Source organism: Elephas maximus, chromosome 11 (assembly GCF_024166365.1).
Source record: "Elephas maximus indicus isolate mEleMax1 chromosome 11, mEleMax1 primary haplotype, whole genome shotgun sequence".
NCBI classification, from domain to species: domain Eukaryota; kingdom Metazoa; phylum Chordata; class Mammalia; order Proboscidea; family Elephantidae; genus Elephas; species Elephas maximus.
This window is the reverse complement of record NC_064829.1, coordinates 89,078,957-89,102,066: the sequence shown is the minus strand read 5'-3', so window position 1 is coordinate 89,102,066 and position 23,110 is coordinate 89,078,957. Positions and strand designations below refer to the sequence as shown.

General features: G+C 43.5%; 1 protein-coding gene across 1 annotated transcript; it reads right to left on the bottom strand.

Moving 5' to 3' along the window:
* Nucleotides 1–5,995: 5,995 nt before the first annotated feature.
* On the bottom strand, nt 5,996–23,109 carry ZNF772 (zinc finger protein 772). Its single transcript, XM_049899873.1, has 5 exons — nt 22,869–23,109; nt 22,192–22,230; nt 12,440–12,566; nt 11,817–11,939; nt 5,996–10,484 (listed from the first exon to the last, which is right to left on the bottom strand). The coding sequence occupies exons 1-5, from the start codon at nt 22,899–22,901 to the stop codon at nt 9,334–9,336; spliced, it is 1,473 nt and encodes a 490-aa protein (XP_049755830.1). The 5' UTR covers nt 22,902–23,109; the 3' UTR covers nt 5,996–9,333.
* Nucleotide 23,110: the final 1 nt, after the last annotated feature.

Genomic DNA, 23,110 nt, shown 5'->3' with positions numbered 1-23,110 from the left:
CCCCATGTGACAAAGTAGAACTGCTCCATAGGGTTTTCTTGCCTGTAATCTTTATGGGAGAAGATCATCAGGCCTTTGTTCTGTGGCGCTGGTGGGTGGGTTTGAACTGCCAACCTTTAGGTTAGTAGTCAAGGGCAAACAATTTGTGCCACCCAGGGATCTCCTGTATGTACATTGTGATGGTTAAAATTGTATGTCAACTTGGCTGGGCCATGATTCTCAGTGTTTTGGCAGTCGTATGATGTTGGGATCACTTCCCTGTTGAGATTTGATCACCCCCATGATGGGATCTGCTGTGAGTGGTACTGGCAGAGGCAAGGCCTTGGGAGCTCACCACCCCCTCAGCCTTCATCTTTCCACTCTCCGATACCTAGGCCTTCCCCTCTCCTTGCCGGGGCTTTTGTTCTGGATCCTGCAGTTGGCCCCTGTTCGTCTGACCTCCAGTTCTTGGGACTTGAGCCAGCAGCTTACCTGTGGTCTTGCCTGCTGAACTTGAGATTCGTCAGTCTTCACAGCCTGCAACAGTCCTGCTCTCTGGCCTGTTGATCTTGGCTACGTGAATCAGCAGAAGCCTCTTCCCTGCCCCATGGACTTGGAACATTACAGCCTCTAAAATCCACATGAGCCATTTCCTTGATATAAATCTCTCTCTCTATATATATACCCTTTACTGGTTTTGCTTCTCTATACAACCCAGCCTAAGACATATATGTGTGTGTGTATATATATACCAAACTCATTACCACTAGGTCTATTCCAACTCATGGTGACTCCATGTGTTACAAACTAAAACTGCTCCATTTAGCTTAGCCAAAACCCAAAACTTATTGCTGTCGAGTCCAGCTGATTCTGACTGATAGTGAACCTATGGGACAGAGTAGAACTGCCCCATACGGTTTTCAAGGCTGTAGTCTTTATGGAAGCAGACTGCCTTATCTTTCTTCCAAAGAGCTGCTGGGTGGGTGTAAACTGCCAACTTTTCAGTTAACAGTTGAGCACTTAACCACTGTACCACCAGGGCTCCTTTCATGTGGTATAAAAAAAAAAAAATTTTTTTTCATGTGGTTTACTCATACCAAATTGACAAGTGTGGCTATAGGAGCACCCCCATTTCTTTTTTATAACTGTAGAAGAAGGTCCCTTACTGTAGGCAAAGCCCAGTGTAGCAAATGGGCTCTGGATCCTGTCTCTGCTTTCATCAAAATCAGTTTCCCTGTGCTGTTTTCCACTTTCTCTCCCTTCTGTCATGTCTCCTGGGTTACTCCCATAAGTATACAAACATAGTCTTATATCTACTTTTGTGAGGGGAAAACAATTTTGCCTCCATCACCTCCCTCCAGCTCCTTTCCATTTCCTGACCCTTCATGGCTCCTCATCCCCACTCCGCCTACATCAGGCCTGCAGTCCACAGAGTCCCCTGTCCAAGTCAGCACTGACTCTGTGTTAATTCCTGTGGTCGCTCTGCATCCTCATATTGTTCAGTTTCTCAGGAGTTGTCAATACAAGTGGCCAATATTTCCTTCTGCTCAACATTTCCTAGGGTATTTGGATGGTGCAGACAGTTTTGTGCTGGACTGCTCATCTAAAAGTTGGTGGTTTGAACCCACCCAGTGGCACTGTGGAAAAAAGGCCTGCTTTTGTAAAAAGATTATAGCCAAGAAAATCTACTCTGCACACGAGGTCACCATGAGTCAGAATTGACTCAGAAGCAGCTAACAGCAACAAACCTTTCCTGCCAGACTTGTTTCCCTGATGAGGATATTATTTGCCCCAAACTGAGCTGTTTTCCCAAAACTTACCCCCAAACCTCAGGCTCTCTTAGTGCTTTCTATCTGTGTGAATCACATTATCATCTTTTCAGATGCATTTTGCAGAAAATATAACCATCTTTTATCCCGGATTCATTCTTTTTCCCTGCAATTTAGCATATATTTTTCAGCAAGACTCATTGAAAAATGGACTCAAAATGGATCAATGTCCTAAATATAAAACCTAAGGCCATAAAACATCCAGAAGAAAGCATAGGTCAAAATCTCAAAATCTGTGTGACCACGGTTAAGCAAATATTTCTTAGATATAGCACCAAGAAAAGATTGCCACAGACGAAAAGCCTGGCATTCTTTTCCAGGAGGCCTTAGTTAAGTTAGGCCTTAATTAAACCTTAGTTCCCACAATGGCCTACAAATCCCCTCCCCGACCCCCTGTGATAAATAGATTGTTTTGCAATGCTACCATCTCATAGTCCTATTCCTTGATCAGCCCCCAGATCCTCAAACTCATCACGCCTCTATAACCCTATATCTATAGGCCTATACCTTGAAGGAAATTAGTGTGTAATTAGAAACCTTCCAACAAAGGAAACTCCAGCCCAGGTGACTTCGCAGGTTGTCACTGTTGGGTGCCATTGAGTCCATTTTGACTCATAGTGACCTCACGTGTCAGAGTAGAACTGCCCCATAGAGTTTCCTAGGCTGTCATCTTTATGGGAGCAGACTGCCACATCTTTCTCCCTAGGAGCAGCTGGTAAGTTTGAACTGCCAACCTTTCAGTTAGCAGCCAAGTGCTTAACCACTGCACAACCAGGGCTACTTTAACAAAGAAAACCCATTCCCAAATGGAATTATATCCACAGGTGTAGAGGTTAGGATTTACAACACATATTTTAGGGATACACAGTTCAAACCATAACAGAGTTCATTTGTGGCCAGCAGTAGGGGATCCGATTGTCCCCTGGGTATGGGCCAAATGGTGTTGTCCAAACAATAGTGAATGAGTTCCACCTTCTGGGAGTCGAGAGCAGGTCCAAGCTAATTCCACAGTGACTTTAGAAGAGGAAAGTACGCGGGTGGACAGATGAGGATGCCTCTCCCTCTAGATAGTAGTGGATGCTGGATGATGAGTGGGGCAGACTGAAGATGGTTCCAGAGTTGGTGGTCCATGTCAGATTCTCATCAGGATTGAGGCAGAAGTGGCTAGGCTCTGGATTTTCTTTGAGAGAAGGAAATGGTGAAAGTACCAGGTGAATGTTTCTTTGTTGTGGGTGGCAATGTCAGGGCTCCACGTCTGTGAACACTGGTAATAAATTGTGTTGTGTCCGGTAAGTGTTGCAGCATCTCTGTTGGTGGTCTCATCTGTAGTGAATTTAAATATGATATAGTTATGGCATCCACACAGCCAAAAAACCAAACCTGTTGCCATCGAACCAATTTCGACTCATAGTGACCCTATAGAACAGAGTAGAACTGCCCCATAGGGTTTCCAAGGCTGTAATATTTACAGAAGCAGATTGCCAGGTTTTTCTCCTGCGGAGCCACTGGGTGGGTGGAACCGCCAACCCTTCAGTTAGCAGCTGAGTGCTTAACCACTGCGTCACCAGGGCTCCTGGTATGAAAATGTTATTATTAGGCATCGTCAAGTTGGTTCCAGCTCATAGCAACCCTATGTACAGCAGAATGAAACACTACCTGGTCCTAACCCTTCCTCAAAATTGTTGCTGTCTGAGCCCATTGCTGCAGCCACTGTGTCAATCCATCTCATAGGATCTTCCTCTTTTTTGCTGACCCTCTACTTTAGCAAGCATGATGTCTTTCTCTAGGGACTGGTCCTTTCTGATAACATGTCCAAAGTATGTGAGATGAAGTCTTGCCCTCCTTGCTCTGATAGGGTAGGTGAAAAAGTCCAAGCAATGCTATCATGTTTGCTTTGTGGTGAATTGCAGGAGCCTTGATCTGGCTGTAAACTTGTGGAACTCCCAAAGAGGTTTTATTTACTCTTCAGTTTTTTTTTTAAGATTAGCAGAGATTGGTGCCTTATATGAACAAGCCGATAGAAGTCCTATGTAGGTATCTACCAGGGTTAAGGCATAATTACTGGATCCTGCCACTGCAAGGAGAAGCCCACTGAAATCTACTTACCAGTTCTGATGTGGCCTTTTCCTTTGTAAGGTTCTCCTCCCATGTGGTAGACCCAGTAGCTTAGTCTCTTAGTACTGCTGTAACAGAAATTCCACAAATGGATGACTTTAACAAACAAAAATTTATTTTCTTACGTTCAGGAGGCTAGAAGTCTGAATTCAGGGCACCAGCTCTAGAGGAAGGCTCTCTCTCTGTTGGCTCTGGGGGAAGGTCCTTATCTCAGCTTCTCTAGCTGGCCATCCCTGGAGTTCCTCGGTTTTAGACTGGTCTGCCTCCATGTATTCAGATAGTGTTGATCTTTCCTGTATCCACTTTTTATCAGTGCCTAATCTGCTCTTTTATGTCTGAAAAGAGATTGGCTTAAAACACAGCCTACACCGATAATGGCTTGAAAACCCTATTCCCAAATGGGATTATATCCACAGGTATCCAAAACTCACTGCCATCTAGTTGATTCTGACTCATAGTGACCCTATATGACAGAGCAGAACCGTCCCATATGGTTTTCGAGGCTGTAATCTTGCCTATTGAATATACCAGAAGAACGAACAAATCTCTTAGAAGAAGTACAGCCAGAATGCTGCCTTAGAAGAAGACTTGTCTCATGTACTTTGGACATGTTATCGAGAGGGACCAGTCCCTGGAGAAGGTTATCACGCTTAGTAAAATAGAGGGTCAGCGAAAAACAGGAAGACTCTCAATGACTGATAGAGTGGCTGTAACAATGGGCTCAAACATAGCAATGATTGTGAGGATGGCACAGGACCAGGAAGTGTTTCGTTCTGTTGTATATACGGTTGCTATGAGTTGGAACCAACTCAACACCTAACAACATAACAATCTTTGTGGAAGCAGATTGCCACATCTTTCTCCCACGGAGCAACTGGTGGGTTCAAACTGCTGACCTTTCAGTTAGTAGCCAAGCGCTTTAACCACTGTACCACCAGGACTCTTAGTCCATTGTGTCAAAGCTTCAAGGTATAGGGTTAGGATTTACAGCACATATTTTTTGAGGAAACTGCTCAATCTGTAACACTGTGTCTAGATTTGTGTAAGTATTGTCTTCTTTAAATGTGCAAATGTCTTTTTCTGTGTACTGTATTTTTACGCAAATAAAACACACATCCTATGTGTTTGCCATCTGCATCTTCACTGCCAGGAGGTATTTTTGTAAGCACAGCTATGCTATTTTTTGTTACATGTTGCTGTACAAAAATTAGCATAGTGCACTTACAAAAATACTTTGGTGGGGGGAAGGGGAGGGAGTGGTTGGTAAACAAATGTAGAAGGTGCGTGCTATTTGCTTAAAAATACAGTACGTGTGTAAATGTCTTCTTGTTTAAATGTGTAAATGTCTTTTTTGTGTGTAGATGTCTCCCCTTTGAGCTGTCTCCTCTATTAATAGTCCATTTTTTTAACCCATGATGCCCAAATGTCTCGATTCCTCCTGTGTCACTCAAGGGCTACTGAAAAAGGGTAGAGTGGCTCATCCAGAACTTTTAGGGAGTTCCCCTCCTCAGGTTCACTGCTTTGGATATTTGGTTAGTTCGTTGGCATTGGCATTGTATTGTGCCCCCTCCCTGTCTTGGTTGGTATGAGCCAAGTTATGGCTCATCAAGATGGGCAGAGGGAGACCAAAGTGGCGATTTCTTCCCACATCTCTTTATTCCAAATGTCTCCGCCTTGTATCTTCCAGCCCTGATTGTGTCAAAGCTTCGACCAAGTAGTTAGCCCATTAGCCACCAATCAGGTGTTGGTAAAAATATGAACCTTAAGAAAATGTTTATTGAAGGCATATTAGGAGTATTCATGTAGCTTAACCCATTGGGTGCTTTGGTCTTTCTCCCATATGGAAATTACGGTATTTCTCACAGAGAATTTTTATTTCTTTCATAAATGTACTGATTGTTCAGTACTAGATGGTGAGATATGGAGAGATTCCTAAACTGGTTAGGAATAAGACAACTGTGCCAGATACCACCATATTAACTCACTCATTTTCTTCCGGTAAATTCAATGGGCAGGAATAGAACTAACTATGAGATGTAATTACTGTAAATGAAGGTGTTAAATGTTCATACTTGACAGATAAAATGGTCATTTATTAGAGAAACTATAAATCACATAAAGCATTATAATTAATGACAGTTTAGGATACACGTGTATGTTAGAAATGTGTATCAACAGATTTAATGTCTATAGGCAACGTTCTCTTTAAAGCTGTAAAGAAAATGGTTTCTCATAAAATGTAACTAAAATTTCATAAAACAACACTAAAATTAATTATAGGGACGTTGAAGCAAAATTAAGAACTCATTTTAACATATTAATAACAGAACAGATTCACACTTCAGACTGAGACAAATTCTAATACTACAAATAATTCAATTCACAAAAAATAAGAGTCTCGTTTAATGTAACATCAATCGCATGGTGCTTCCAAAATTCCTCTAGTGATTACAGGCTATCAAAAATTCAATAAAAATGAAGAAAATTTGGATGAAGTAAATTGGCCTTGAACAACATAAAGTATATTAACAATAGTTTTTTGCTGATACTGAAATCAACAATTAGGTTAATGGTACAGAATATGGAGCCTACAAAACTGTATGTAGGAAAAGTCAATCAAAATAAGTTGGGAAAAAAGTTTATTATATCACATTTGGAGATTTAGTTGGAAACAGAGGTAAACTTGTATTTCACATCTTAGAGTGCTTTAAATAACATACTGGATCTAAAAATAAAGAATGACAAATTTCCTAGATAGAAATATTAACCTATATACTGATACTATCGAATAGGGCAAATCATTGCTATGCATGGCATAGACCAGAGGCCATTTTATTTCATAAGAGTGAAATAACGAAAGTAGAAGTATATCAGAAATTGAACCCAAAGAAAATGTTTCAATAAATAGAAAGTAAAGGAGGAAATTATCAATAATCACCTCAGTACCGATAAAAGCAAGACAGTTTCCTGTTGTCGGCTTTAATCAATAAAGCTGCTGTTGCTGTGGACGTTCTAGTACAGGTATTTCTGTGGGCATGTTTTGTTTTTAACTAATACTTTATTGTGTTTTTGGTGAAGGTTTACACAGCAGTTTAGGTTTCCATTCAACAATTTTCTACAGAAATTGTTCAGTGACATTGGTTACGCTCTTTACAATGCGGGAACATCCTCATTATTTTCGTTCTGGTTGTTCGGTTTCCATTGATCTAGTTTCCCTGCCCCTTTACCTTCTTATCTTTGTTTTAAAGTATTGTCGACCATCTGCTCTGGCCATGTTTTATTCCTCTTTGGGATATGGCTATAAATGAGACTGCTGTGTAGGATGACAAGTGCATGTTTAGATTTATTACAAATGACTACTGTAATGTCTAGAAGTCTGGGCATGCCAGAGTGGCTGGAGCCCATAGAGAATATAGGAGAGAGAAAACTTCATACAACAGAATTCTCCAATTTTAAGTGTTGAGTTCAATGAGTGCTTGCAAATGCACGGGGATTTTGTTAAAGATCTTCATGTGATTCTGAAGAAGATTATTTTAAAGATAAAGACAAAAATAAGATAAAAGTCATAGGATGGAGCAATAGAAGAATGAACAAATCAGACTTGGAGGAAGTACAGCCAGAATGCTCCTCAGAAATGAGGATGGTGAGACTTCATTTTGCTTATTTTGGACACATTATCAGGAGGGATCAGTCCCTGGAGAAGGACATGATGCTTGGTAAAATAGAGGGTCAGTGAAAACAAGGGAATACCCTCAACGAGATGGACTGAAATAGTGGCTGCAACGATAAGCTCAAGCATAGCAATGATTGTGAGGATGGTGCAGGACCAGGCAACATTTCGTTCTGTTGTACACAGGGTTGCTGTTAGTTAGAGCTGACTTGATGGAACCTAACCACAACAACAACAGTAAGCAAATAAAAGTTCGAGTGTGTATAATATCAGACAAGGTAGACTTTAGAGCCAAAAATATTACCATAGAGAAAGAGGGTCATCGTAATGATAAAGAGGTCAACTAATTAAGTGGACATAACAATGTTGTTGTTAGGTGCTGTTAGTTGATTTTCAATTTATAGCAACCCATGTGACAGAGTAGGGTTTCCTAGGCGCTCATCTTTATGAAAGCAGATTGCCAGGTCTTTCTCCAGTACAGCAGCTAGGTGGGTTCAAACCACAAACCTTTCAGTTAGCAGCCAAGCACTTAACCATTATCAGGGCTCCTTGGACATATCAACTGAAAATGTTTATTCACCTAATAAATGGCTTCAAAATACATGAAGCAAAACTGATAGACCTGCACAGAGAAATAGGCAAATCTACTTTATATCCAGAGATGTAACCAATCCATTCTAAATAATTGATAGAACAAGAAAATAGAATTATCAGTAAGGATGCAGAAAACGTAGACAACATTATCAACCATCCTGATCTAGTTGACATTTGTAGAACCCTCCACCAAACAAGAATACAATACATGTTCATTTCAAGTGAACATGGAACATTTACCAAGATAGCCCATAAAGCAAGTCTCAATAAATGTAAATGGGGTATCAAGATCTCAAGACGGCTGGAGTCTAAGAAACATCCCCAGGTAACAAGGGATTCAATTCATATTGCTTCCAGACATACCAGAGGTTGTCACAAAAGCACACTGCTCAGGGTGACCTCAGTCATACAAGTAATCCTGGTGTACAGCCCACATAGATCAGTATTCTTTCCTATGGGACCTTGGTCAGTATTAGAAATTAGGCTGAAATAAGATTGAGAGCTATTCTCTGCTGTCCTGCAATCATTTTGGAGACACACAAAGTTGGAGCTCCCACAACTTATCCCTCGACGTTGGCAGAATCCAGTGCCATTCTTAACCCAACCCACAAAGTGTGCAGAACCCCCAAGATCAAGGGAAGTTTAAGAATGAAGGCATTTGTTGCAAAACCAGAACATGAGGCAGGCAGTTCTTGGAAGGCTGGAGATATCTATCATGAGTGCCACGTTAGGCCAACAGAAAACCTTCTCTGTAACCCTCCAGAAGAACAAAACGTGCATTCTTTTGCCCAAAACTGGGTCACATCCATATTTAAACCAGTCAGGGAACAGGGGGGAATGGACTCAGACTACTCAGCATGGACTTTAGGGAAGGGAGAAGAGCACAGAGGTCTGCCTTTCAGAGCACACGGGGGTGAACTGTGCACAACGTGGGACACTCCCAGTCGGTAGATGGCTTCTTCCATAGGCACTCGCAGTGACATAACTTTGGGAAGAGCCATGGGCAGGTGGAGAGTGCAACATAGCTCCAGAAAGGCTCTCACACACTTGGCGCTCAGAAGACTCTCCCCTGGGTGGGTGTTCAAGTGTATGAGGTTTAACTTCTGGCTGGCAAATGAACAAGGAGACAGCACATTCCTTACACTCCTAAGGCCTTTCTTCAGTGTGAACTTTCCAGTGACGAATGAGGGAAGGTCTTTGCCTGAAGGCTTTCCCACATTCACTGCACTTAAACGGCTTTTCTCCAGTGTGAATTCTGTGGTGCTGAACAAGTACATGTTTGTGGCTAAAAGCTTTTCCACATTTGTCACACACATAAGGCCTTTCACCATTGTGCACTCTCTGGTGTGCAATAAGGTCAGAGCTTTGGCTAAAGAACTTCCCACATGCAATGCACTCATAAGGCCTTGCTCCAGTGTGAACACTCCAATGTTTAATGAGTCTGTACTTGTGACCAAAGTATTTCCCACATTCACTGCACTCATAAGGCCTCTCTCCAGTGTGGACGCTCTCATGCTGTACAAGTGTGGATTTGTGGCTGTAGGCTTTCCCACACTCGCTGCACTTGTAAGGCCTGGCTCCCGTGTGCACTCTCTGATGAACAATGAGGTTGGAGCTATGATTAAAAACCTTCCCACATATGCCACACTCATATGGCATTTCTCCAGTGTGAATCCGCTGGTGCTGAGCAAGTATGGGTTTGCGGCTGAATGTCTTCCCACATTCGCCACACTCATAAGGCCTTTCTCCAGTGTGGACTCTCTGGTGTTGAACAAGTGAGTCTTTGCGGCTGAAGGCTTTCCCACATTCGCTGCACTGGTAATGCTTTTGTCCGCTGGGAAAGGTCTCCTCACACTTGGTGTTACTGTATGGTTTCCACTCACCCTGAGGGGCCTGGTGCTGGAAAATAGTCGAGCTGGCTGGGAAGTCCTTACAACCATCCTTCCACATAAATGGCATCTCTGATGGGTGGACACTGCAGCTCTTCACAAGAAAGATGCTGCTGTCATTCCTTCTGAAGGGTTTCTCTCCACTGTGCTGCTTCTGGTGCTGGGGAAGGTTTGCACTGATCCAAAATTGTCTCCCACATGCCATACACATGCATGGTTTCTGCCTGGGGTGTGTACTTTGCTGCTCAGCCAGGTGCAAAATGTCTTTCAAGACTGGGCCACACATCTCACAGGAATGGGCCTTCTGGTTGGACAGACCTGCCTGTGGAGTCCTGACCTGCAACGGTCCTTCTACAGAAACACTCTGCTTGGAAGGTTCCTCCTCCTCCTGCACTGCATGCCAACAACCTGAAAGCAGAGAAATGCTGATGAAATTCAAGTTGGCACTGGTGGGAGGAGCAGGCCCATCTCAACTGTGTGTCTCACACAACTAGAATCAAGTTCACAGAACTGCTGACAGGACAAGGGGCCTGAGCTCATGCTGTAACCATTCTGCTACTAACTGAAGGGCTCACAGTTCGAACCTAGCCAGTGGCTCCACGGGAGAAAAGACCTGGTGATCTGCTCCCGTAAAGGTTATTGCCTGGGATACTCTACAGGACAGTTCTACTCTGTCACTTGGGGTCGCTATGAGTGGGAATCAACTTGACGGCACACAACAACAACAACATGCAGTAGTTGGCATATACAAGGTCACAGAATGGAGAAGGCCTCAACTGGGAGAGGATACAAATGTGGGGAACACAAAGGAGAGCCAAGGCCTCCAATGAAGTCAATCACATATGGGTTCTAGTCAGGCCTGGGTGCTGGTTACAGAGCTTTGCAGTTTTGTCCCAGGAAAATACAATTGCAACCAAGTCACTTGTACTTAAGGAGCCTTGGTGATGCAGTAGTTAAGAGCCTGGCTGCTAACTGAAAGGTCAGCGGTTCCAATCCACCCAACAGCTCCATGGGAGAAAGATGTGGCAGTCTTCTCCCATAAAGATTACAGCCTAGGAAACCCTATGAGGCAGTCCTACTCTGTCCTATAGGGTTGCTGTGAGTCGGAATTGGCTCGACGGCACCTAATAGCGACAACAGCTGGTACTAAAGGACTACTTGGAGTATGTATACATCTCGTGACACAGTAATCTAGGTCAGTATCGGAGAGCACTGCAGAGGGAGCCGTGGAAAGAGACAGGCGAGAGATAGAGGCAGGAGGAGGAGAACAGCCAGAGGGCAAAGGTCAGAACAGAAAAGACAAATGTGTAAATGGGAAACCAAAGATAGAAATGAAGTGTGGCCAGTGGCGTTGACACTAAAACAACCGTGGGCACAAGAAAGGTTACCGGTCTGATTTGAGTCTGGCCCTACCCTGGTGGTGCAGTAGTTAAAGCGCCCGGTTGCTCACCAAAAGGTTGCAGTTCGAACCCACCAGCTGCTCTGCAGGAAACAGATGTGGCAGTGTGCTTCCGTAAAAATTTATAGAGCAGTTCTACTCTGTCCTATATGATCACTGTGAGTCGGAATCGACTGTACGGCAATAGTTTTGGTTTGGTGTGGTTCTACTTTGATAATTTGGAAGCCTCTCTTGACTTTATGTACTCTAATGGTAGAAACTGTTCTTGTTCCATTTGATGTAGTCTGGACAACCTGGAAAACTCTTTTGAATTCAAGTACTTCACATCTGCCCCTACTCACCAGGGCCGAAATAGTGCTGAGCCTCTCTTGCCACAGCTGGAGTCCTGTCCACCCAGTCAGGTACCCAGGGCTCCCCACCCAGCTCCAATGGGGCAACCACCTGAGACATGGAAGGTGAATGTCCTAAGAGAGAGACGTGACAGGTGAGTGGCCAGTACTGGTCTGGGTGACCCACCCACAGACAAGAAAACAACCATTATAGCCTCAGAGGAGGGTCTTGCAGGAGTAGTCCAGTGGTCTCAGGAAGTAGTGACCATATTGGTACCTGCAGTTCCAGGCAGGTACCTGACATAGGAAATGTCAGCTAGATGGGGACAGAACCTGGGGCCCAGAAGTGCCTTGGCTCTGGAGAGAGACAGCTAGTCAGGGAGAAGGCAAGCCAGGTATGATCCATTGGGCTGACTGCATGACACCTTACTCTGTCCCGGCAAGTCTTTGGGGCTGCACAGGAACAGGAGATGGCTGTGCTCACAGCTCAGCCCTCATATCCACAATGTCTCCTCCAGGGAGCTGGGGAAGGAAGCAGTGCCCATGGTCCTGATGTAGGAAGATCAGAGCTGGCCTTGGTGCTGGGGAAAGACAGAGCCTAGTCCATGGCACTGGGGTGAGTGTGAGGGCCTTACCCAGTGAGGCCATGAGGGCAAGGTTGTCCAGCATCACATCACGGTACAGGAGTCTCTGAGCCTCATCAAGGAGTCCCCACTCCTCCTGGGAGAAGTACACGAACAGGTCCTCAAAGGTCACCTGCCCCTGCCACAATGCGAAGAGCAGAATGCATAAGCAGCATGTCTCCCAAAGACCCACATCCAGGCTCCATGTATCTGGCTCCTGCTCACTCTCCTTTTCAACTCCTCTACTCTGGGGAGCATCCAGGCCCTGGTGCCACTGGTGCCTGCTCTCTCCTCATGGTCGCACTGATCACTGTGTCACCCCACAGCAAGGACAGGAAGGTGGGCAGACAGACGCCATCTAAGCTCTGGGCCTAGCATGCAAGATCCCACTCATCTCCCACCAGCCAATTTCCTCAGAGTCCCTAAGACTGTACCTCACAAAAAGCCAAAGTTGGGAGGTGGAGCCAAGATGGCGGAATAGACAGATGCTTCCTTCAAGCCCTCCTTACAACAAAGACCCAGAAAAACAACTGAAACTAGTATATTTGTGACAAGCTGGGAGCCCTGAGCATCAAAGGTAAGCTTAGACAATGAACTGAGGGGCAGGGGTAGGAAATGGAGGTTCAGAAGTGGAGAGGAGTTACGGCCCTGAATCGTGGGGAGCACTCAGGCACCATTCCAGGAGCGGCAGTGGCGGGCTGGTACTAGCAGCTGCAGTTTCCTCAGGGAGAAGCAGCCAGCCACACAGCCTACTCACACCTCTGGAACCTGAGGAGAATGGCGCTTTTAGCAAAACCTAAGTACTTGCGTATATTTTACTGCGCCCACCCCAACCACAAACCGGCCTCAGCGGCTGAATCCCTGGGCCTGAGATAGACCCTGGTGAGCACCTACAGCCATCCTCCCGGCCTTGGGGAAGGGAAAAATTTGCAAGTGGGGGGAAAAGATAATTTGCTAGCTCCATTAACCAGGGAAGCTCAGGACAGAAGCGGCTCCTGTCTGGGCATAAACCATCCGTGGACCTTGAGCACCTTTCCCTTCTGCATGGACCTGTGTGGGCCTATTTCGGGAGAATAGGCCCTTGTTGGCAACCTCCAACCATTTTGCTGTGTGGTGGAGAGGTGGGTGTTTCACGTTTGACATTGCTTTGCCTATTAAACAAGGTCCTCATCTACCCACATCAGGGACCTAAGGACTCATAGCTCCACTCAGGTCACCCAGCCACCCATGACAGGGGTCCAAAGATAACTGGTACCTCCTAGTCCTTACAACCAAAAACTTTGGGTGCCCATGGTCCCTCTGCAGAACCCACCCACCAGCACACTCTAGGGAACAGAGACGCGTTTTCCTCAGAGACACTTGGGGGTCAGTTCTCAGCCCCCTGCCTTGTTCAGAGCGTGAGCCCCTGCTGCAATCACATACCAGTATATACGCCAATCACCCCTGCCACTCTAAGACTGTAGGACAGAGCCTGTACCACACACTTGATATCAGCTACCTGGAAACCTGAGCTGAATTCATACAAGAAAACTGAATGGACTCCTAGACTGATAGACCTGATAACAGCTCTAGCCAGCTGGGGACAGGACACCAGAGCTACAAAGGTGAAAATAATCAAGCTGGCTCACTCAAGCAACCCATGGGGGTATACCAAAACAAAACAAAGCAAGCAGCTACAACACAGTAAACAAGCATAAACTAATACAGTAACTTATAGATGGCTCAGAGAAAACAGTCAATATCAAGTCACATAAAGAAACAGACCATGATCACCTCAACAGGCTCTCAAAACAAAGAATCCAGGGATCTTGTAGATGAAAGTGCATTCCTGGAATTACCAGATGCAGAATACAAAAGTTGAATATACAGAACGCTTCAAGACATCAGGAAGGAAATGAGGCAATATGCAGAACAAGCCAAGGAACACACAGATAAAGCAACTGAAGAAATTAGAAAGATTATTCAGGAACATAATGAAAAGTTTAATAAGCTGGAAAAATCCATAGATAGACAGCAATCAGAAATTCAGAAGATTAACAATAAAATTACAGAATTAGATAACTCAGTAGAAAGTCAGAGGAGCAGAAATGAGCAAGTAGAAGCTAGAATTTCTGAACTTGAAGATAAATCACTTGGCACTAATATATTTGAAGAAAAATCAGATAAAACAATTAAAAAAAATGAAGAAACCTTAAGAATCATGTGGGACTCTATCAAGAGAAATAACCTACAAGTGATTGGAGTACCAGAACAGGGAGGGATAACAGAAAATACAGAGAAAATTGTTGCAGATTTGTTGGCAGAAAACTTCCCTGATATTATGAAAGATGAGAAGATATCTATCCAAGATGCTCACCGAACTCTTTTAAGGTAGATCTTAAAAGAAAGTCACCAAGACATATTATAATCAAGCTTGCCAACACCAAAGATAAAGAGAGAATTATAAGAGCAGCGAGGGATAAATGACAAGTCACCTACAAAGGAGAGCCAATAAGAATAAGCTCGGACTATTCGGCAGAAACCATGCAGGCAAGAAGGCAACGGGATGACATATCTGAAAAATGGAAGGAAAAAAATTGTCTGCCAAGAATCATATATCCATCAAAACTGTCTCTTAAATATGAAGGTGAAATTAAGACATTTGCAGATAAACACAAGTTGAGGGAATTCTTAAAACCAAACCAAAACTACAAGAAATACTAAAGGGAGTTCTTTGGTTGGAAAATCAATAATATCAGGTATCAACTCAACACTACAACACTGGGCAGAGCAACCAGAAGTCAACTCAGACAGGGAAATCCAAAAAAACAAAGCAAGATTACAAAAAAAAAAAAAAAGCCCAAAACAGGGTAACAGCGATGTTATTGTATAAAAGAAGACAACACTAAAATAATAAAGAGGGACTAAGAAATGTAATCATATACCTTCCATATGGAGAGGAAGATACGGCGATACAAAGAAATAAAAGTTAGTTTTAAATTTAGAAAAATAGGGGCAAATAATAAGGTAACCACAAAGGAGACAAACTATCCTACTTGTCAAAATAAAATACAAGGGAAAATACAGACTCAGCAGAAACAAAATCAACAACAACAAATATGAGGAAAGGACACTATATAAAGAAAATGTACTCAGCAAATAAAATCAAGTGGGAAAAAGAAACCGTCAGCACACAAAAAAAGACATCAAAATGATAGCACTACTTATCCATAATTACCCTGAATGTAAATGGACTAAATGCACCAATAAAGAGAGAGAGTGGCAGAATGGATTAAAAAAAAAGATCCGTCTATATGCTGCCTACAAGAGACACACCTTAGACTTAAGAGACACAAACAAACTAAAAGTCAAAGGATGGAAAAAAATTTATCAAGCAAACAATCAGAAAAGAGCAGGAGTGGCAATATTAATTTCTGACAAAATAGACTTTGAAGTTAAATCCATCAGACAGGATAAGGAAGGACACTACATAATGATTAAAAGAACAATACACCAAGAATATATAACCTTATTAAATATTTATGACAGGGCTGCAAGATACATAAAACAAACTCTATCAGCATTGAAAAGTGAGATAGACAGCTCCACAATAATAGTAGGAGACTTCAACACACCACTTTCAGTGAAGGACAGGACATCCAGAAAGAAGCTCAATAACGACACGGAAGATCTAAATGCCACCGTCAACTAACTTGACCTCGTAGACATATACAGAACACTCTACCCAACAGCAACCAAGTATACTTTCTTTTCTAGTGCACATGGAACATTCTCTAGAATAGACCACATATTACGTCATAAAGCAAGCCTTAGCAGAATCCAAAACACTGAAATATTACAAAGCATCTTCTCTGACCACAAGGCCATAAAAGTGGAAATCAATAACAGGAACAGCAGAGAAAAGAAATCAAACACTTGGAAACTGAACAATACCCTGCTCAAAAAAGATTGGATTATAGAAGATATTAAGGACGGAATAAAGAAATCCAGAGAATCTAATGAGAATGAAAACACTTCCTATCAGAACCTTTGGGACACAGCAAAAGCGCTGCTTAGAGGCCAATTTATATCAATAAATGCACACATCCAAAAAGAAGAAAGGGCCAAAATCAAAGAATTATCCCTACAACTTGAACAAATAGAAAGAGAGCAACAAAAGAAACCCACAGGCACCAGAAGAAAACAAATAATAAAAATTAGAGCTGAACTAAATGAAATAGAAAACAGAAAAACAATTGAAAGAATTAACAAGACCAAAAACTGGTTTTTTGAAAAAATCAACAAAATTGATAAACCACTGGCCAAACTGACAAAAGAAAAACAGGAGAGGAAGCAAATAACCCGAATAAGAGATGAGATGGGCGATATTACAACAGACCCAACTGAAATTAAAAGAATCCTATCAGATTACCATGAAAAACTATACTCAAACAAATTTGAAAACCTAGAAGAAATGGATGAATTCCTACAAACACACTATCTACCTAAACTAACACAAACAGAGTAGAACAACTAAACAGACCCATAACAAAAGAAGAGATTGAAAAGGTAATAAAAAAAAAAAAAAACTCCCAACAAAAAAAAGCCCTGGTTCGGATTGCTTCACTGCAGAGTTCTACCAAACTTTCAGAGAAGAGTTAACACCACTACTACTAAGGGTATTTCAAAGCATTGAAAAGGGCAGAATACTACCAAGCTCATTCTATGAAGCCACCATATCCCTAATACCAAAACCAGGTAAAGACACCACAAGAAAATTATAGACCTATATCCCTCATGAATGTAGATGCAAAAATTCTCAACAAAATTCTAGCCAATAGAATTCAACAACATATCTAAAAAATAATTCACCATGACCAAGTGGGATTCATACCAGGTATGCAGGGGTGGTTCAACATTAGAAAAACAATTAATGTAATCCACCACATAAATAAAACAAAAGACAAGAATCACATGATTTTATCAACTGATGCAGAAAAGGCATTTGACAAAGTTCAACACTCATTCATGATAAAAACTCTCAGCAAAATAGGAATAGAAGGAAAATTCCTCAACATAATAAAGAGCATTTGAATGGACTTGATGGCACTGGGTTGGGTACAAGAGCCAACATCACCCTAAATGGAGAGAGCCTGAAAACATTCCCATTGAGATCGGGAACCAGACAAGGATGCCCTTTATCACCACTCTTACTCAACATTGTGCTGGAAGTCCTAGCCACAGCAGTTAGGCTAGATAAAGAAATACAGGGCATCCAGAGTGGCAAGGAAGAAGTCAAAGTTTCTCTATTTGCAGATGACATGATCTTATACACAGAAAACCCTAAGGAATCCTCCAGAAAACTACTGAAACTAATAGAAGAGTTCAGCAGAGTATCGGGATACAAAATAAACATACAAAAATCAGCTGGATTCCACTGCACCAACAAAAAGAACACGGAAGAGGAAATCACCAAATCAATGCCATTTACAGTAGCCCCCAAGAAGATAAAATACTTAGGAATAAATCTTACCAGAGATGTAAAAGACTTATACAAAGAAAACTACAGTATACTTTTGCAAGAAACCAAAAGAGACTTACACAAGTGGAAGAACATACCTTGCTTGTGGATAGGAAGACTTAACATTTTAAAAATGTCTATTCTACCAAAAGCGATCTATACATTTAATGCAATTCTGATCCAAATCCCAACGACATTCTTTAATGAGATGGAGAAACAAATTACCAATTTCATATGGAAGGGAAAGAGGCCCCGGATAAATAAGGCATTACTGAAAAAGAACAAAGTGGGGGGCCTTACTCTACCTGATTTTAGAACCTATTATACCACCACAGTAGTCAAAACAGCCTGGTACTGGTACAACAACAGATACATAGACCAATGGAACAGAATTGAGAATCCAGACATAAATCCATCCACATATGAGCAGCTAATATTTGACAAAAGCCCCTAAACAGTTAACTGGGGAAAAGACAGTCTTTTTAACAAATGGTGCTGGCATAACTGGATATCCATCTGCAAAAAAATGAAACAAGACCCATATCTCACTCCATGCACAAAAACTAACTCAAAATGGATCAAAGACCTAAATATAAAATCTAAAACGATAAAGATCATGGAAGAAGAAATAGCGACAACTCTAGAAGCCCTAATACATGGCATAAACAGTATACAAAACATTATAAAGAATGTAGAAAAAAAACTAGATAAGTGGGAGCTGCTAAAAATCAAACACCTATGCTCATCCAAAGACTTCAAAAGAGTAAAAAGACTACCTACAGGCTGGGAAAAAGTTTTTAGCTATAACATTTCTGATCAGCGCCTGATCTCTAAAATCTACATGATACTGCAAAAACTCAACTGCAAAAAGACAAATAATCCAATTAAAAAATGGGCAAAAGATAGGAATAGACACTTCACTAAAGAAGACATTCAGGTAGCTAACAGGTATATGAGGAAATGTTCACGATCATTAGCCATTAGAGAAATGCAGATCAAAACTACAATGAGATTTCATCTCACTCCAACAAGGCTGGCATTAATCCAAAAAACACAAAATAATAAATGCTGGAGAGGCTGTGGAGAGATTGGAACACTTATACACTGCTGGTGGGAATGTCAAATGGTACAGCCACTTTGGAAATCGATTTGGCACTTCCTTAAAAAGCTAGAAATAGAACTACCATAGGATCCAGCAATCCCACTCCTTGGAATATATCCTAGAGAAATAAGAGCCTTTACACGAACAGATATATGCACACCCATGTTTATTGCAGCACTGTTTACAATAGCAAAAAGATGGAAGCAACCAATGTGCCCATTGACGGATGAATGGATAAATAAATTATGGTATATTCACACAATGGAATACTACGCATCGATAAAGAACAGTGAGGAATCTGTGAAACAAAACGGAGGAACCTGGAAGGCATTATGCTGAGTGAAATTAGTCTGTTGCAAAAGGACAAATATTGTATGAGACCACTATTATAAAAACTTGAGAAATAGTTTAAACTGAGAAGAAAACATTTTTTTGTGGTTACAAGAGGGGGGAGGGAGGGGGTGGGAGGGGCTATTCACTACTTAGATAATAGATAAGAACTACTTTAGGTGAAGGGAAAGACAGGACACAGTACAGGGGGAAGTCAGCACAATTGGACTAAACCAAAAGCAAAGAAGTTTCCTGAATGAACTGAATGCTTTGAAGGCCAGCATAGCAGGGGCAGGGATCTGGGGACCATGGTTTCAGGGGACATCTAAGTCAATTGGCATAATAAAATCTATTAAGAAAACATTCTGCATCCCACTTTGAAGAGTGGCGTCTGCGGTCTTAAACGCTAGCAAACAGCCATCTAAAACGCATCAATTGGTCTCAACCCACCTGGATCAAATGAGAATGAAGTACACCTACGACACGAGGCGATTACAAGCCCAAGAGACAGAAAGGGCCACATGAACCAGAGACTACATCATCCTGAGACCAGAAGAACGAGATGGTGCCCGGCTACAACCGATGACTGCCCTGACAGGGAGCACAACAGAGAACCCCTGAGGGAACAGGAGAGCAGTGGGATGCAGACCCCAAATTCTCATAAGACCAGACTTAATGGTCTGACTAAGACTAGAAGGACCCTGGTGGTCATGGCCCCCAGACCTTCTGTTGGCCGAGGACAGGAACCATTCCCGAAGCCAACTCTTCAGACATGGATTGGACTGGACAATGGGTTGGAGAGGGATGCTGGTGAGGAGTGAGCTTCTTGGATCAGGTGGACACTTGAGACTATGTTGGCATCTCCTGCCTGGAAGGGAGATGAGAGGGTGGAGGGGGGTAGAAGCTGGCGAAATGGACACGAAAAGAGAGTCTCATTAGGGGAAGAGTAATTGGGAGTGTGTAGCAAGTTGTATATGGGTTTTTGTGTGAGAGACTGACTTGATTTGTAAACTTTCACTTAAAGCACAATAAAAAAAAAAAAAAAAAGCCAAAGTTGGGCTCCCCTTTCTCCCTGAAGCCCTTAGTATCAGAGCCCTGGGGCTATCAGTTCACACTCCTTTCAATGTGCACCCCACTCTTTGTATGGCACCTGCCTCACATCTCTGGACCCCCACCTGTTTGGTGGCCTCCTTCCTGGGTCACTAGTAGTACTGACCCGACGACATGCAGATTCCCGTTCCTCAACTCCAGTCTACACACCATCTGGTACCTTTTATTTTATTTATAATTTTTGTTGTTGTTGGGAATATACAGAGCAGAACATATACCAATTCAACAATTTCTACAGGTACAATTCAGTGACATTGATTACATTCTTTGGGTTGTGCAACCATTCTTTTCCCAGTTGTTCCTCCTCTAGTAACATGAACTTGCTGCCCTTTAAGGTTCCTCTCTAATCTTTCCAGTTGCTGTTGTCAATTTGTCCTCACATACCCAAAACCAAAACCATTGCCTTCAAGTGGATTCTGACTCATAGTGACCTTATAAGGACGGAGTAGAACTGCCCCATTTGGTTTCCTTGGAGCGGCTAGTGGATTTGAACTGCCGATCTTTTGGTTAGCAGTCTGAGCTCTTGACCACTATGCCACCATGATTTCACATATAGTTCTTAAAAGAGCACAATGCTCAAGGCAGACATTCTTTATTAGTTAACATCTGCTACCTTTTAAACGTCTCCATCCTCAGCCCCTCTGCAGAATGCCGGTCTCGCGTGTTCAGCAGCCCACTAGGCACCTCTGCTTGGCACTCTCTGGAACAAGCCAGGCTCTTCATATGGCCAGAAATGAACTCATGTCCACGTGGAAAGCTACTTCTACAACTGACTGCTCACCTTAGTTGACAGAGTATCTGCCCTTCCAGCAGGTAAGTCTGAGAGCTCTGGGGTTATCCCTGACTCCTCCCCTTTTCTCTCTCACATCAGAAAATCTGGTCAGCCCTACTTAAAAAAAAAAAAACCAGATCCAGGATCCAATTGCTGTTCCTACCTACAAACCCACTCCTCTGATTCATCCATTATCCCCCAAACCAAACTGAACCTACTACCATTGAGTTGATTCTGACTCATAGCAACCCAATAGGACAGAGCAGAACTGCCCCATAGGTTTTCCAAGGCTATAATCTTGGAATTGGGAATCTTGGGATCAGACTGCCACATCTTTCTTCTGCAGAGCAGCTAGTGGGTTTGAGCCACTGACCTTTCAGTTAGCAGCCGAGTGCTTCACCACTGCACCACCAGGGCTCCTTTCTGTTATCACCATGTACCTGGAATATCATAGTGGTCTCCTCCCTGGTCTCCCGGCCTCCACCTTCGCTCCCCCCACCGCACCCTACACTGCCTATTAAGGGAGCCTGTGAAGACCTAAGTCAGATCACCTCCATCCTCTTCTCCACACCTCCCATGGTACCCATGACCCTCAGGATAGAGGCCCAGCTCCTCAGCCTGCCATTTCAGGCCTGCCCTCTCTTCTCCTTTCCTACAGACAAAATAGAGACCTGCAGTTTCTTAAACACTGCCCTCTCAGTCTCACCTCCAAGTCTTTGCACATGCTGGCTTCTGTGCTAGAATAGCCTTCCACACCTTATTCCATTGGTTGGCAGAAATGGGAACCCCTCCATTATTACCCCAGGGCCTGGACTCAGGACCTTGGGCTTAGAGTTTCTCCAGAGTCCCTAGACCCAAGAGCTGGATGAGTAGCAGGAAAGTGTTCCACAACACCACAGTCCTGGAAAATATTTGACTGGGGACTTACAGTCCAGATACCCTCCCCTCACCTGTTTAGGATCCATAGTTATTTCTGAGTTCATGGGGACCTGTGGGAAGACAGAGGCTGTGAGAGGCAAGCAATCCTGGAGGAGGTCTACAGACTCAGCACTATCCCCTACTCCGGCCCTGCCCTGGAGCTAAATGACTTATTTTGGGCTGACTGGACCCCCTGTGCCTCTGTGTTCTGGGGCACCTCTTACCAGCTGTTACCTTGGGCTAGGTATCAATCTTCCTGTTCCTGACTGTCTCGTCTTCACTGCCCCTCCCCTAAAGTCTGTTCTCCCCAGAGCAAACTCTGGGATACTTTCAAAACCCTAACTCCGGTCATGTCGCTCCTCTGTTCACAACTGTCCATGGACCCAACGGCCTCAGGATGAAGGGCCAGCGGCTCAGGCTGCCATTCCAGGCCACACTCTCTTTTCCCTGCAGACCCTAGAAGGACCCCTGGTCTCCGGAATTCTCCCGTTGTGTAGCACCTCCAAGCCTTTGTAAGCGCTGGTCCCTCTGACTGTGACGTTCTTCCCCACCTCAACCCACTGGCTGTCAGAAATGGGGAGCTCACCAACGAGTGTCACACTGTCCTGGACACAGGGGCCTGGGCTGCAGTGACGTGAGCAGGGGCCCCTCATTCGGGGCTTTGGGATTCGGAGGTCTGGGCCGGGACCGGCGGGGACGCAGCACGCACCTGCGCGGGGCTTATCACCGCGGCCGCCGCCATCCGGGTCTGGGAACAAGGATAGAGGTGGGAGTGAGGGGGGGCGGGCGACAAGGGCAAGGATCGCCGAGGCTCAGACCCGCCTCTGTGCAGCGAGGACAACGCCTCCTCTCGTGTCTTCCCCTTCCTGTCACCTCCGGTCGGAAACAGCGATCCGGAGCCTCGGATACACTGGATTAAGCCAAAATTAAACAAAACTTCAAGAAGGGCAC

Coding starts and splice junctions, on each gene's coding strand:
- ZNF772 (XM_049899873.1), bottom strand. CDS start 22,901: ATGGCGGCGGCCGCGGTGATAAGCCCCGCGCAG. Junction 22,231..22,868: donor CGGTGATAAGCCCCGCGCAG/GTGCGTGCTGCG, acceptor GTCTTCCCACAG/GTCCCCATGAACTCAGAAAT. Junction 12,567..22,191: donor TAACTATGGATCCTAAACAG/GTGAGGGGAGGG, acceptor GCATTGTGGCAG/GGGCAGGTGACCTTTGAGGA.